The sequence below is a fragment of the Enhydra lutris genome, unplaced genomic scaffold (genome assembly GCF_002288905.1).
Source record: "Enhydra lutris kenyoni isolate GAN:26980312 unplaced genomic scaffold, ASM228890v2 scaffoldscaffold66, whole genome shotgun sequence".
Lineage (NCBI taxonomy): Eukaryota > Metazoa > Chordata > Mammalia > Carnivora > Mustelidae > Enhydra > Enhydra lutris.
Genome location: NW_019154150.1, coordinates 14442428 through 14457728, shown reverse-complemented (window position 1 = coordinate 14457728; position 15301 = coordinate 14442428). Strand labels below are relative to the sequence as shown.

Sequence of the window (15301 nt, the reverse complement as noted above, 5' to 3'; positions counted from 1 at the left end):
TAAAATACAGGTTATAGGTCTGAGATTGTAAGTTCCCAGGGCAACCTCCTCAGCAGTTCCCAGGAGTGTGAATGTGTGTGGAAGGGTTGGTGACTAGATCACTGGAATGGTTTCTGCATTACTCTGAGAGCATAATCCCCCCTCCTCAGTGCCCAGCTGAGGGTAAGAGACGATACAAAACTGGGTATGCTGGGAAGTCCCAAACTTACACCTTTCTCCCTGGCTCGGGTGCGCACCACCCCTCTCGGTACCCCCCAATGCCACTGAAGCCTGTGTTTGCATTACTGGTAGGCATCTCTGTGGCACAATCAGGTATGTGCTCATGTGGTCTACTCCACTCTCTAGGTAAGACTTTCATTCAAGAAATTGGTCTGAAAGTTCTGCCACTGTCTTTTTCAGATCTCAAATACTTTGAAGATTTTGTTCATTTATATTTTATCTGGCATCGTACACTGTTTTCAGTGAGAGGGTTAATCCAAATAATCATACCCACTATTACGTGAAACTCTGTGATGGTCGCTTTCTCAGCAATGATTTCATTGAGCTCTTACTTGCTCCAGTGTTGCTTATTGATTCTTTATCCTAGTGGACAATAATCCCATGGAGAATTTGTTAAGATCCAGTATTTACATGTATCTGTACTTACATGTATGTAGGCATTTAATTAGTTTATTTACAAGACAGGAAATGCCATCATAATAACTACAGCCCATATTATGATAGGAAAGGTACCATTGCTTCACAAAATGGGCTTCATAAAAAAATATTTTTTAATGCTATAACCCATGGGAAATCTTCTGATTATCTCTTCCTGAGCATGACTGGAATACATGAAATTGAAGATCCAGCACTCCCAGGAGCATAACATTGTTTGAAATGCTAACACAAACTGTGTTCAAGGCTGCTGATCAATACTTTATTATATGGAAGTGATTACATGCATTTAATTCTTGATGAGCACAATTGCTTAACTCAGATTCTTCCTAGAGTTTAGACCACTTTGTTCCTCAGAGTTGGAAATCAACAGTGTGGCCTACAGAGCAGTCAGAAATACATAATGATTGGGATTGTACAAAGAATTTGTTCCCATTCATGGTGGTTTCCAAAAAAAATGTTTCTAATAGCAAAGAAAAAAATAAAGATGATTCTTAATTGGAAAATTATGGCAATAATATACATAAGTCACCTAAAATATATTTCAGTTTCTTTTACTAAAAAACTAAGCCAAGTCATAATCTCCCCCCACCCCTTATTTTAAACGAAATCTTGCCTTTTTGTAAATTTTTAAGCTAAAGCCAGGAGGCTAACGTATACTGAGTAATTTATCTTTAAATAAGATTTTTGGATTAAGAGTTGGTGAGGATGTAGAGCATGGAACTCTCAAAAACTTGTAGTGGGAATATAAGTTGGTACAGATACTTTGGAAACCGGGTAGTAGCTATTGAAGCCAAACATAGTATATACATGTGTCAGCAGTTTCACCTCTAAATATACATTCAATAGAAATGTGAGCATATGTTCACTAAAATACACATAGAAGGATGCTCATAACTCCAAATGGGAAACTCTTCAAATGTCCATCATCAACAATCTGATGGATAAACAAATTATGGTTTTGTCCTGTGATGGAGTACTATGTAGCAAAGAAAGTGAATGATTTATTTATTTAAGAACATGGATAAATCTCGCAAAGTTAATACTGAGACAAAGATGGCAAATACAAAATATTATACAGTTGCATTAAATTTGAAAACAGGTTTGTCTATTACAAGCTAGGATAGTGGTTATTCCTGGGGCAGGTGGTGACTGGAAGGAGGCTACAAGGGGACTTTGCAATGTACTGGTAAAGTCTTATTTTGATCCAGGTGCAGACATGAGTCTGTTCATCTTGTGAAAGTTAACTGAGACATATGCCTGGGATTAGTGTACCTTTCTGTATGAATGTTATGCTGAAATTTAAAAAGGTTGCATAAATATAAAAAATTTTTTTTCATCAATAAGTTAAAAAGTGTTTATATCATGGTTAAATAAGACTTTTTTTTTTTTTTTTTTGCAAAGTAACTGATATGAATGAGCATATCTATTAATCAATCACCGGTATGGACTTGTATTCTATAGTAGTTTCCTATTGTTTCTGTAATAAATTATCAAAATTTTAGTGGCTTAAAACAACACAAATTTATTATGTTAGGGTTTTGGAGGTCAGAAGTACAAAATGGGTACAAAATGGGTCTGTGAGGTTAAAATAAAGGTGTCAGCATACCTGTGCTCCTTTTGGAAGCAATAAGGGAAAAATTCTTTTTCCTTGTCTTTTCCAGCTTCCAGGGGCTATCCGTATTCCTTGGCTTATGGTCCCTTCTTCCGTCTTCAAAGGTGGCAGTGTAACACGTTCAGATCTCTCTCTCTGACCTCTGCTTCCCCCCTCCCCCCACCCTGAGAGAACCTTGAGCAGGCTCTATGCCTGGTAAGGAGCCTGATGCTGGGCTCGATCTCACAACCCTGAGCCAAAACCAAGAGTCAGATGCTTAACTAACTGAGCCACCCAGGTGCCCCACTGACCTCTGCTTTTGTTGACACACCTCCTTCTCTCACTCTGACCCTCATCTCTTATAAGGAGGTCTTGTTTTTACATTCGGCCCACCTGTCTGATCCAAGATAAACACCTCATCTTGAGATCCTTGATGGAATCATATCGACAAAATCACTTTTGCTGTGTAAGATAAGGAATTACCAGGTTTCGGGAATAAGGATGGTGGACATCTTTCTGTCTGCCATCATTCTGTGTACCACCGATTCCTATTTTTATCAGCAGCTTCATTGCTAGATTTATTTTGGTGCTCAAATTACACCAGACTTGGCCAACATAAAGCCTTTCAAGTTGGCTCCTGTGTCCTTGTGACATACCCTATCACTCTTTGAGTGATTTTTTCCCCTAACTTTCTGGCACAACAAGATCTTCTTGCTTCAGCTTCTAGCTTCCCTGCCTTGGCTCAGTCATTTCCCGGTCAATTCTATGAGGAGCCTGGGCTCCTTTTCATGGGAGGTGGCATTAGTTAGGGCCCCAAGTGTGCTCTTCCTTCCTAGGATGTCTTGGATTCTAGGAAATGTATACATAAAACAGAGCTAGGAAGTGGATACATGTATATACACATAGGAACACGTAGGACACACTCATATGCATGCTTGCATATGCCTGTACCTATGCACACACACACGTATATGTATTTTGAATCGTGAGTTCACATTAAAACCTTCAAATCCAGTCCTTGTCCACATGGTCCTTTTTTGCCTTTCCCCATTTCATATTTATGTGTCCCTTCTTTCCTTTGTAAAAATTCTGGCTTCCAGCAACATCACATTCTCTCATTTGCTTAATTGTATAAGGCATCTGAAATTGTTACAGAATTGCTTTACCCTCACCAATACAAAAACAAACAATGAAATCAGGGAATCAGGAAGGGAATTCTTCCCTCTTCTCTGCCTCCCAGATGTAACCCAAGCAAGACGGGGGCTGCATACTCAATGCTGTGTTCATATGGTACTGGGGTTGGTTCCCTTCCTCCCCTTTCAGTGTGGTTATCATACTGATCTGAAATGCAGTTGATTTGTTTTTAGTTTGCTTTCAATTGTAGGTTTTCTTTTCTACTTCCTATCCTTTTTTGATTTTATTTTTTGAATACCTATAAGATTAACATGCTTCCAAAATCCAAAGCCATAGAAAACAGATGTATTCAGAGCAGTGTCACTTCCTTCCCCTGGGCATAGATCCCTTCTACCCTGTCCTGGCTCCAGCACATCTTGCCTACTCTTACAGGTAGCTGGCCTCCTTGTTTTCTGGTTTCTCCTTCAGTGTTTCTTTTTGGTGAAGAGAACAGATGTCTTATTTCTGCCTCTTTCTTGTATAAAAGGCAACACACTCTACTCTTTTGCACTTTGCTCTTTTGTTTCATAATGGATGTTGGAAATTACTCCATTTCAGTTCCTAGAACTCTGTTTCTTCATCAGAGCAGTATAGTACTCCATGGTGTGTATATGGATCGTAGGTTATTCAACCCATCTCCTGTGTTGGGACATGTAGTATCTAATGTTTTTCAGTTATAAACAAATAGCCTCATGCATATGCAGTTTCCTGTTGCTGGAGGGGTAACTTCAGGGCCCATTTTCAGAACAGTGATTGTGGGATCAAAGGATAAATGCCTAGGGTTTACTGTTTTGCTTCCCCCCAAGTAGTATATGAGAGTTCCTGTGTCTCCCAGTCCTGGTATTGCCAAGAGCAAATGCCAGTCTTCTGAAATTCTGCCCCTCTCTTGTGCCGTGGGAATTTCTTAACATCTTTTTAGGTATTTAATATTGTAAAGAAGATTTAAGCAAGTTGTGGCTAGTTTTCTTAGTTGTTCTCCTCAAAAGGGGTGTTCTGTATGACCCACTCTGCCATTAGCAGAGGTAGAATTCATGTCTTAGGCATGTGTTCTCTGTATATCTGATGTTACTTTGTGTGGAGGAAAGGGGACTGGCAGTTGGTGTGAACATGTTAATTACTGTGCTGTCAGAGATACCAGATTTTCCAAGGCCTGCTGCAATGAAGGAAGTGGTGATTAATTTTCAAATGTAGGATAAGAATTTTAATCGAGTATCTAGAATAGTAAAACTTCACTTTTCAAATGATATACTTTCATCTATAAAATAAAAAAAAAAAGGAAAAACACCCCTCTACAGAAATAACAGTATAAAGTTTACTTTCATCATAAATGATTATTTCAGAAATATACTTTACGTAGGTGAAATTGTTGCTTTTTCCTCTGTGAAAAGAAGAAAATTTGAGTATGGTTACATTTCTGTTTACAGTTTAAAACTGCTAAGCTTCATGTTCATCATTTCTTAAAATGGAAAATAAGTCTCTTAAATGTTAAAGTATCATTTCAGATGTCATTGGCTTTAAGAACAACTGGAGTAAGGGTTAGCCGTGGGAATGTTATTTACATATTTCGGTGCCTTTGTGATTGTTTAGCTTATGTGTCCCAGAGCTGTCAGTAGCATCTCTAAGTCATAGGCATTCATTTCTTTTGGGACACTGAGGATGATCATCAGCAGCAACTGATGTGCAAACATGCACACAGAGTTTTTGAATATGGGGTTTTGCCTGCTTTTTGAGCAAAGAAATAAAAAGTCCATAGCTTTGGGAATCTGCATTTTTTTAAAAAGGGGAAATAAACTCTGGTTTTAGGACATGTCCTTCAATGACCTCTACCACAGATGAACGTCTTTGTTTAAGAAAGCAATGCTGCAGCCATTAATTAAATATTAAAATTCCTTGGATTGCTCTATACCCAAGTGTATTATCTCTACAACTAAAATAGGTAATGAATGGTGGAATTTTACAATAGAAGTCATTAGTTCAGGGGAGCATGATTAGAGTTGTAGTGGTATTTACTTAGATGGTGTATATATTATTTATCAATTCTGTATATGTTATTTATCAAGATTCTAGAAGAGGAGAGCACTGATGAACAAACCATCTAACTTCACAGTGGCAAAAGGTACTCACTGTGTATTGTCTCCGATGGTTCAGTCTCTTGTTTTAATAGGGAGACCTTGTACCAGTGAACAAAGCCATGCCAACTGAAGGTGTAGAACACTTTCTTTGTCATACACAAGGTCTGATCTTGTTCTCATGGTTGCCTCACTGTGCCCTGACAGTGATTTGGTGAAGAGGGTTTTTAGGTTTTTGCCCTTTTCCTCACTTCTTTATTACCCTGCTGCATTATTGCCATTTGGCATTGGATTGTCATGAAAGCATACCTTTATAATGTGACTCTTCAAACTGCAGATTCAGTTTTATCCTGAGTCGGACTGCATTCCCCATATATGATTTTAAAATCAAGAAGCGCTCTGTAATATGATTAACCAGTAATCATTCTTGGTGTTGGTATGATACGGGCTTTGAATTTCTCTGGTTCTAACAGAACTTAGCCCCAGTTTTAGATAAAAATCAAGGCGTGCTATGTACAAAATTATTGAATCATTATGTCGTACACCTGAAACTAATATAACACTGTATGTTAACTACACTGGAATTAAAATTAAAAACTTAATAAAAATCAGGTGGTGTTAAGGATGAAAATAACACATGACTGGTGTTTAAAAGTATACTGGGAAGAGGGCGCCTGGGTGGCTCAGTGGGTTAAGCCTCTGCCTTCAGCTCAGGTCATGATCTCAGCGTCCTGGGATCGACTCCCGCATCAGGCTCTCTGCTTGGCGGGGAGCCTGCTTCCTCTTCTCTCTCTCTCTCTCTTTCTCTCTCTCTCTCTGCCTACTTGTGATCTCTGTTAAATAAATAAAATCTTTAAGAAAAAAAAAACTTTAGGATGAAAAAAAAAGGGAAGGCTGAAGGCATATCTTGGTTGGCACGGGGGAGCTGGAGACAGGCTAATGACAGGGTCTCCTGTGGGATTGCTTAGGGGAGCATATTTGGCTTTCTCTGGCCAGTCTTGAGTTGGGAGTGGCGCATGGTGCCAAACACAGTGGAGCTGGCCGTCATCCACCATGCCCTGACCATCCCGAGCTGATTGCAGCAGGTGTGATTTGGCTTTCCCGCCCACTTCCTGCGGAGGCTGTGGGGCAGGGTCCTAATTGTGACAGATAGTCTGACCACCGTTCATTTGTATCATTGTGTCCCTGAAGCACACAGCAGGAGAAGGTGACAAGCTAATAAAACACTAGAGTACAGGGGTGCCTGGGTGGCTCAGGTCATGATCTCAGGGCCCTAGGATTGAGCCCCACATTGGGCTCTCTGCTCAGTGGGGAGCCTGCTTCTCACACTCCCTCTGCCTGCTACCCCCCTGCTTGTGCTCTCTCTCTCTCTCAAATAAATAACTAAAATCTTAAAAAAAAAATACCGGAGTAAGTAAAAATCTCAGAGTCAGCAGTGAAGCACGGGAAAGTAAATAAACCACTGTACATTCCTAGAAATCTGGGAAAGGACCAGAGATTTCTTATAGAATTCAGGCCTGAGAGTTTTATTTAAAATTAAAGTTTGGGGTCACCTCAGCTGACAACTAGCATACAAAATCATATTAGGTTTTCCTTTTCTTCTTTTTCTTTTTAAAAAGAAATTGCCATTGTGTAGAATGAATACTTTTTATTTTATTTTTTAAAAGATTTCATTTATTTATTTGAGAGAGAGTGAGTGAGAGCAAACGAGTGGGGGGAAGGGCAGAGGGAGAGGCAGACTCCCTGTGGAGCAGGGAGCCCAATGCAGGACTTGATCCCAGGCCCTTGGGATCATGACCTGAGCTGAAGGCAGACTCTTAACTGTCTGAGCCATTGAGGTGCCTGAACAAATACCTTTTGGGTTTCAAAATGTTTTTTAAATCCTATTCATATTAATAGGATGGATTAATATGAATAGAGTTATAGCAGCCATGTAATGAGTGGACCCCAAAAAACTTTTAAGTTTTTGGTATACTTACGTATTTATCACTCATATGTTTATAGTAAGTACGTTTTGTAAACCACCTTTTAAAAACGAAGCACCAAGAATACACTGGTGAGCTGGAATCAGACCCTGCTCTGAATAGGTTCAGTTTTGGTTGGAAGAGACCAATGGGAAAAATTAAGATTGGACCACGTATGGTTTGAAGAGTGCTGCATTGGTGGTTTGCATGGGGGTATAGCCAAGAATCCTATTCAGTTGAGAGGGTCTGGAGATTATTTTTAGAGGGGATGATTTTATTCTTGAACTAAATCTTGAAGACAGGTAGGCATTAACTCCTGAGTGGGTGCCTGGGTGAGGAGTGGGCATTATAGGCAGAGAAGTGTGAAATAATTTCATGAGTCATTTTAAGGTTTCTCCCTGTATTATTTTGAGATACTTAGGGTAATTTACTTGAAAATACTTAATCATAGAGGTATAAAATTCTATGCTTGAGTCTTTTTTAATGTTTGCCCCAGTAAAGGTTAGTTTGTGTGTGACATGCTCTCACGAACGCACCCTAGAGAGGTGGTTGGTTAGCATTTGAAAGACTCTAATCAGAAGTTCACACCTGTGAAGGGTCTTTATCTTGATGACGCTTCTGTTAGGATTTTTTCTTAGGTGAAATGGGTCCATTTTTAAAGATATGTGCATTGGCTGGAAGTAATGGGCAAATGGCCCACCGTTGGAAGGGTACGAGAACCAGGTGAGCCCAGCAGGGTGGCGTTTTTGGCGTCTGAATCTGGTTTGTTCCTGAGTTTTGTACAGTGGAAGCCTTTAGCAGTCTGGGGAAGTCTGTGAATTCATTCTCAAGATGTTTTTAAATGCATAAGGCAAAATAAATAAACTGCATAGGGATATATTGGAAGCCATTTGTACTGAAATACAGATATCAAGATATTTTTAAAAAAGAACAAATTCGCCCTGCTGCTGGGCCCAAGTAATCCTCAGTCCTGTGTTTCCAAGAGCCTTTTCTGTTTTTCCAACATTCTCTGCTGATTCACTTTGAGCACCCTTGGAGCTGTGGTCTTTTATTTTACAGGAGTCCCCCTCTGTCCCTCTCGCATGAGTGACCATGTGACTCCAGGGATTTGGGGCCAGAGGCTAGAATTTTATTCAATTTGTCATCATGAGCCAATCTCTCTCAGTTTGGAGTTTCTTTCTCCTCTCTGGCTGCTATCTTGTGGGTTACCTATCCGTAATTGTTTTATAGTTCATCTGGATGTTTTCAAAATAAATTCAGAGTAAATTAGTCTAAATATCTCAAAAAGAAAAAGAAAAAAAAAAGGCCCAAGTCATCATATGGGTGGACTTCTTGGCCTTTAAATCTAAGTCTTGGCAGTTATTTATTTCAAGACCAGTGGCAGCAACAAGATGCACCTCCGCTGTGCCAGGAAGCTCTGGCTCACCCGCACATTCCAATTTATGTAATGTTAGTTATTGTACATTTGTGTTTGTTTCCCTTCTAGCCCTTAGTAGCTATTAAGTTTTGATAGTGGTGGTGATAAAAATACCCATACCTACATACGGTGAGCTCACTGAAATTATTTCTGTGTGCGCGCACGCGAGCGTGCATGTGTGTGTGTATATAGGTCTACTTATACTTAATATTTGTAGAAATGTTGAGATGTATCAGTTCTACAGATTTTTTTTCTTGCATTTTGTTGAGAGTAGATTCAGTAACCCTTCTGATTTGAATGGGAAGAGATCTAAATGTTTTATTTTCTTAGATTTTTGTTGTTAAATTTTCTTCATATTTTCTGCTAAATTCTACTCTAAGATCTAAATATGTTTCACTGTTCTATGCTCTAAAGTAACTAACATCTAAAAATTTTAATTTTCATCTGTTCTTTTTTGCTCGAATCATTGTATATTTTAAGTGAGCATTTTGCCAAAGGTATGTGGTCCTTTTCCTTGTTAGGATTTGAAAACCAGTGATATTTTCCTGAAAACCATTTATTATTTTGATTTATGTAGTTATTGAATAGAATGTAAATAAAACAGATAAAACTGTTTTTCAGTTTTTATCTCCCTTGCCTTGCTCGAATTGCTAAGCATCCAGACATTTTCAGTGTAATTTTATTTTTATTTATTGTTTCATGTCTTTAGGGGTAGTTTTCATTTGATAATGTAATCAGCTGTCTTGTTCAGCAAAAATGTGAATTAAAGTTGAATAGTCAGATAATCTTCTGAATTGTCCTGTAGTTTTCATTTACATATTATAGCAAGCATTTTATTTCTTCATTACCATCCTCTACCTGTTATTCCTTCTAAAGGATTATTCTCAATTGGAAGGATTAAATCTGTATCATCCTGGGATGCAATTGTATTTGCCTTCAGTCATTCAAAGGAAAACCATTAATTATAATATCATCTAATTTTTTAATGAACTAGATTTCTTCTTTTAAAACTGATGAAATGTATTTTTAATACTGAAATTTACATTTAGGATGTATTTAAGGTTGTATTGTATTTAAGGTATTGTTTTTATTGTTTTTAAGGTATTGTTTCAGGCTATCTAGTGTTATGCTGTCCAGATCTTTTTGCAGGTTGATTGTGTTTATGAAATATAATGATGAGAGATTTATGCATTCTATTTTTGAACTCTTGAAATCAGATCTTCAGTGAGGATCTTTGAATGTGTCACATAGATGTGGAATTGCTGGGTTGTAGGGTGTGTTCATCTTCAGCTTTGGTTGGTGTTGTGAAATCCTTTATCCAAGTTGTTGTACCAATTTACTGATTTACTGTGGAATGTGACTACCTGTTCCCCCTACCCCAAGTTTTGCAAGTTCTTGGTATTAATGTGATTTCCTAACTGGATATGTGTTGATATGTATCTCAGTGTTCTGATTTTCATTTCTGTGATCATTATTGGGTTTGGGTAGTTCTCACATGTTTGTTGGCTATTTGGGTATTCTCTTTTGGGAACCACTTTATCTAGTTTCAGGGATTGTTCATCTTTTTCCCATTCATTTTTTCCCCCTTGTATTCCATGTATTAATCCATTGTCAAGTATGGAGATTGCAGAACTTTCTTCTAGCTAGTGGCTTTTCTTCTCATTTTGTTTATGTGGGGAATCCTACAAATTTTTTTTTTTTAATTTCAGCTTGTACTTTTTAGATGTTATTTAAGAAGTCACAAAACTGTGCTGTCTTATTTTCCTTTAAAAGCCTTTCTTTTTAACTGTTGGATCTTTAATCCCCCTATAATCATGTTTTTAAAGTATTTTCTGGTATTTTTTTTTTAACCAAATAGATAGCTAACTGAACCTATACCCTTAGATGAATAGTCAAAGACAGAGTTGGTGTATAATGAAGGAAGTCAGTTTATTACTTTGCCAGAGAAAGAAGTCTGCAGCAGGCTAATGCCTCCAAGACTGCAAGCCTGCCTGGGGTAAAAGGCCGAGGGGTTATATAGGAAAATACAGGATCTGGGTGGTTCTGATAGGAATCTGAAACATGTCTTGCCAGCTGTCTTCTTCATGTCTTTGAGGTGGTCTCATGACTTGCACTGATGTGGCCATCCGAGTCTCGATTATTAAGTATATGTGGGGTTCAGCAAGATGTCAGTATTGATACTGAGTTCCTGGGACAAAGGATTCTACAGAAAAACAAGTGACAGGGAAGGAAAGGCTTCAAGAATAAGGAAGAGGAATATTTATTCAAAGTCAAGCCTTGCTCAAGAACTAGTGTGTCCCTCTTTTTTTTTTTTTAAATATTTTATTTATTTATTTGAGAGAGAGACAGTGAGAGAGAGCATGAGTGAGGAGAAGGGCAGAGAGAGAAGCAGACTCCCTGTGGAGCTGGGAGCCCGATGCGGGACTCGATCCTGGGACTCCAGGATCATGACCTGGGCAGAAGGCAGTTGTCCAACCAACTGAGACACCCAGGCGTCCCTAGTGTGTCCCTCTTAATTTCCATCCTTCTTTCTGTTTCTATAGCAATGTCACTACTTTCCAAATACACTATGGAATCAATATGAGGAGTTCATGAAAACCTCCTTGGAATATACATTGGAATTAGGGGTTAATTCTGAGGAGAGTTAACCTCTCTGAGTCTTCTCATCAATGACTATGTGTTACTTTCATTTATTTCTTCTCTGACACAGAAATACGAGTTTCTGACCTGTATCATTTTTTCTTCTCTCTGAAGACCTTTTTATTTTCAAAAGATTTTATTTTCAAGTAATCTTTACACCCAGTGTGGGGCTTGAACTCACAACCCCAAGATCAAGAGTTGCATGCTCCTCTGACTGAGCCAACTGGGTGGCTCTCTCTGAAAAACTTTTTAAAAATATTTCTTGTAAGGCAGGTCTGTTGACAGAAAATTTCTTCCATTTTTGTTTGTGTGAAAAAATTTTATTTCTCCTTTTACTTTTGAGGGATAGTTTCACTCAGAAGTCGAAGCTGGTGGTTTTTTTCTCTTAACACTTTGAATATTTCACTCCAACCTGACCTGTCAGGTAGAATGAACTGAGATAAATGAGTCATTAGTGTGAGAATGTACATGTATATGGCTTGAAGCCAGGTTATGTTCACTGTTTGCTGAACCTGTTGTTTCAGAGGTTAAAATTCCCTGCAGCATCCTTGTTTTTGTTACTCCTGTTGTTTGGGTTTTCCTAATAACTCCTTCTGACATACTGTGTCTTGGAACTGTCTCAGTTGTAATCTGTGTTATTATACTGGAGCTCTCTGTTGATATTGTTGTGGGAGGGGAAGCATCCAACAGTCCTATGGTTAGGATTCTTTCTGTGAGCCTGTGCCTTTGGTCTATGACCTTCAGAAGTACTTCTCAGTTATTTCCCCCCACAGAGGAGACAGGAAGGCTTAGAGGGTGCTGGAGTTGGGTTTGTCCTACCTAGATCGGTTAGGTTCTGGTGAAATAGTGTTCCCTGTGTCCAGACCTTTGTTGAGGAGAAAAGAATGCTCTGAGCATGTTTCACAATGGTTAATTTTTCTTCTTTCTGCCTGAAGCATAGGGACGGGGGTGTTTCTTCGATTTTCACCCAGAGAATCTAGTGGGGATTCTGGGAAGTTAAACTCATGGGAGTGTTGGGTTCCACTGAGGCTGGGCTCTAGGAGTTTTTATCCCCCAACCTCAGGCTCCAGTGATTATAGTTACCCTTCCTGTTTTTCATCAGTTGCCAGCTCCAGTGGTGATTCATGTTCCCATTAAGCTGTGATTCTCTGTATTTGCCTGGCTCTTAAGCATTTGGGGCAGGAGTTTGTTCCATGACATCAATTCTCTGATCAGGTCTACAAAGACCTGTTGATTTTGTTGGTTTAGCACTTTTCTTGTTCTAAGGATGGTTGTGACAGAAGGTTTTTTCAGAAGTCTATCAATAGCAATCATACCTATAAATACTTTCTACATTTTTTTCTGTAGAAGTCGTAATATCATAGATACTTCAGAATTTTATTTGTTGTTGTAGATTGTATCTTAATTATGTCATTTGATTGGTTATATTGTAGGCATATAGGAATACTAATTTTTGTCTCTTCATCTTCTGATGATCTTGCTTTTTGACCATGCTTAACTGTTCTTTAAACTTGGACACTTAGATCATTTATGTCAGTCCCACTTCTCTAAAGCCTTTAAGGTAAGTGTTGATCATGTTAATAGGTGTTAAAAGTAGGATATATTTCTTTCCTTTGCATGGTTTTTGTTTTTGACATAACTGCAAATTTAGAGCTGTCAAGATTCCTTAGTGGAGCAGGATATCGAGGCTTTCAGTGACGTGACATCACTTAATGGAAGAGGATAAACAAAACATCTCTAGTTCTTAGGGTTCTTGCACAAATATCAAGATATACTATCATATATAAACTTTTTTTATATAAAGTGGAGCTAGAGTAGGTTCATACTGATGGTCTACTCCCCATGTGTGGAGATCTTTATCTGTGCAGAGCTTCCTTTCCTTGGTTTGGACAGCAAGATGATATTGTTGGGGTGTGACCAGTTTCTCCTGCCCTTTTTTCAGTGTAGAGAGAAAAAAATTCTTTTTTTTTTTTTTTTTTTTTTTTCCAGTGTAGATAGAACAAATACATATCTCAGGGTCTGGAATAAATTCAGTTGTAAACAACAGGAATTTTGTTTATTGTTGCCAAAATAGTTCATCAAATGAGGGAGTAGGTTTCCAAATTAGATGTGGAAATGACTTGTCCTTCTTCATTTTTCATTTTCATCCAGGGGAATAATTTTGTTATTTTGGAGTAGGTTTCAAACCATATTTGATTGTGCTCTGTCTGAAACTACGAGGAAGTCCTAGAGGTGGTTTGTGGAGTGGATTTATAACTTTTGAATCAGTTTCTAAAAACACCCAAGGTTAACTTGTCATGGCTCTTCGATGTATTTAATAAAGCATGAGGATTGGGTATCTCCTTTTTCTTCCAATATTTTGATTGTGTAGTTTAAATTTGAGTAATGATCACCAGCTTATATATGTTAATTTGGTGATTTAGTTAACCCATGCCAACCAGATTTTGTGTTATATAGTAAAGTTTCTTTTGTAAACTCTGAAGGTTTGATAAATTACCATTTTGATGATCATAATGTCATTTTGACCTGAGGAATTTTTCAGAGTTAAATGAGCTTGGTGGTTTATTAAATGTCATGCAGAGTTTAAATCCAGGATAAATTTAGCTTTTGATTTTCCCCCCTCTTTTGATTAGTGATTCTGTCAGTGTGAAAAGTACTGATAGTAGTTAATACCAGTTTTGTGGTTAAAAAGATTGGAACCAAATCTTTTATGTCTTTTCTTTAAGGTTGTTGACTATATCCTGCCACCCTTGATCTCCTTGGTTCAGAGCCAAAATGGTAAGTGTGACCACATCAGCGAGAATGCCATTAGGTACACATTCAGTTTTCATATCTCTCCATGTACTCATATTCTTAGTGGTTTTGTTTTTGTTTTTTTTTCTTTCAAGTGGAGTGGAGACTCTTCAGCTTGCGGTTACTCTCAGAAACCACATCTCTACTCGTGAACCAGGAGGTTCGGGATGACAAGAAGGAGGCGAATGTCGACTTTGACAGCAATCTGCTAGCTCTCATTAGAGACGTCTTACTTCCCCAGTAAGTCCCACATGCTGCATTCACGCAGAGAAGTGTAGGATGTCCAGGTTGCTTCTGTCAAATGAGGGCCAATGCTGGGGTTGGGCTCTGTGTCCTATGCTACTACACTGCGTGGAACCCAGGAGAATCCATTTAGAGCCTTCCCTGTTTTCCCTAAGGCACAGGACTCTGAGGTTATGCAGACTTACAGGTGTTTGTGGCCAGAGGGATAAAGTTTATTATTCAAGGTCAACACTGTAAGACTCTTGGAAACATGGAATCAGGACGTTTCCTGGCTCTGCTCTGAAATAATAGAGATGGAAAGAAATCTTCCTTCACCCCAAACTCTTGGAATGGAAATGAAACTTATTTACAAACAGGGTATTTTGGGGGAGGAGTGGAGTGGAGGTGGTGCTAGAACAAGTAATGTTCTACTACTAACGAACAGGAGGGGGTTATTTTTTTCCTTTGACTCCATGGTGCACATAGAAACATACAGGAGGATGACAACTGAGAGGACCCAAGGCCAACATGTGAAACTCTAAAATGACATCTTATAATTGAGGGACACTGAAGTTTTTTTCCCCCCTACTGTGAGTCTTATCAAACAGAAGGACAGGGCTGCCTGGTTTTATTATTCTTTCCTTTAGTATGCTTCAGAGATGTTGCATCTTTCACAATTGAAGGTCAACCCTCTGTCGAGCAAGTCTTTCCAGTAATATTTGTTCACCTCATGTCTCTGGGTTACATTTTGGTAATCCTCACATTGTTTCAGACT

At 38.5% G+C, this 15301-nt stretch overlaps 1 protein-coding gene across 3 annotated transcripts in view; it reads left to right on the top strand.

Moving 5' to 3' along the window:
* LOC111159058 (unc-51 like kinase 4) overlaps window positions 1-15301 on the top strand; it is a 618913-nt gene that overhangs the window by 207973 nt on the left and 395639 nt on the right. For all 3 annotated transcript variants that reach the window (XM_022521436.1, XM_022521437.1, XM_022521438.1), the window contains 2 exons: window positions 14238-14289; window positions 14400-14544. In XM_022521436.1, the coding sequence (XP_022377144.1) occupies window positions 14238-14289; window positions 14400-14544 (197 nt within the window). The remainder of the gene's footprint in view (window positions 1-14237; window positions 14290-14399; window positions 14545-15301) is intronic.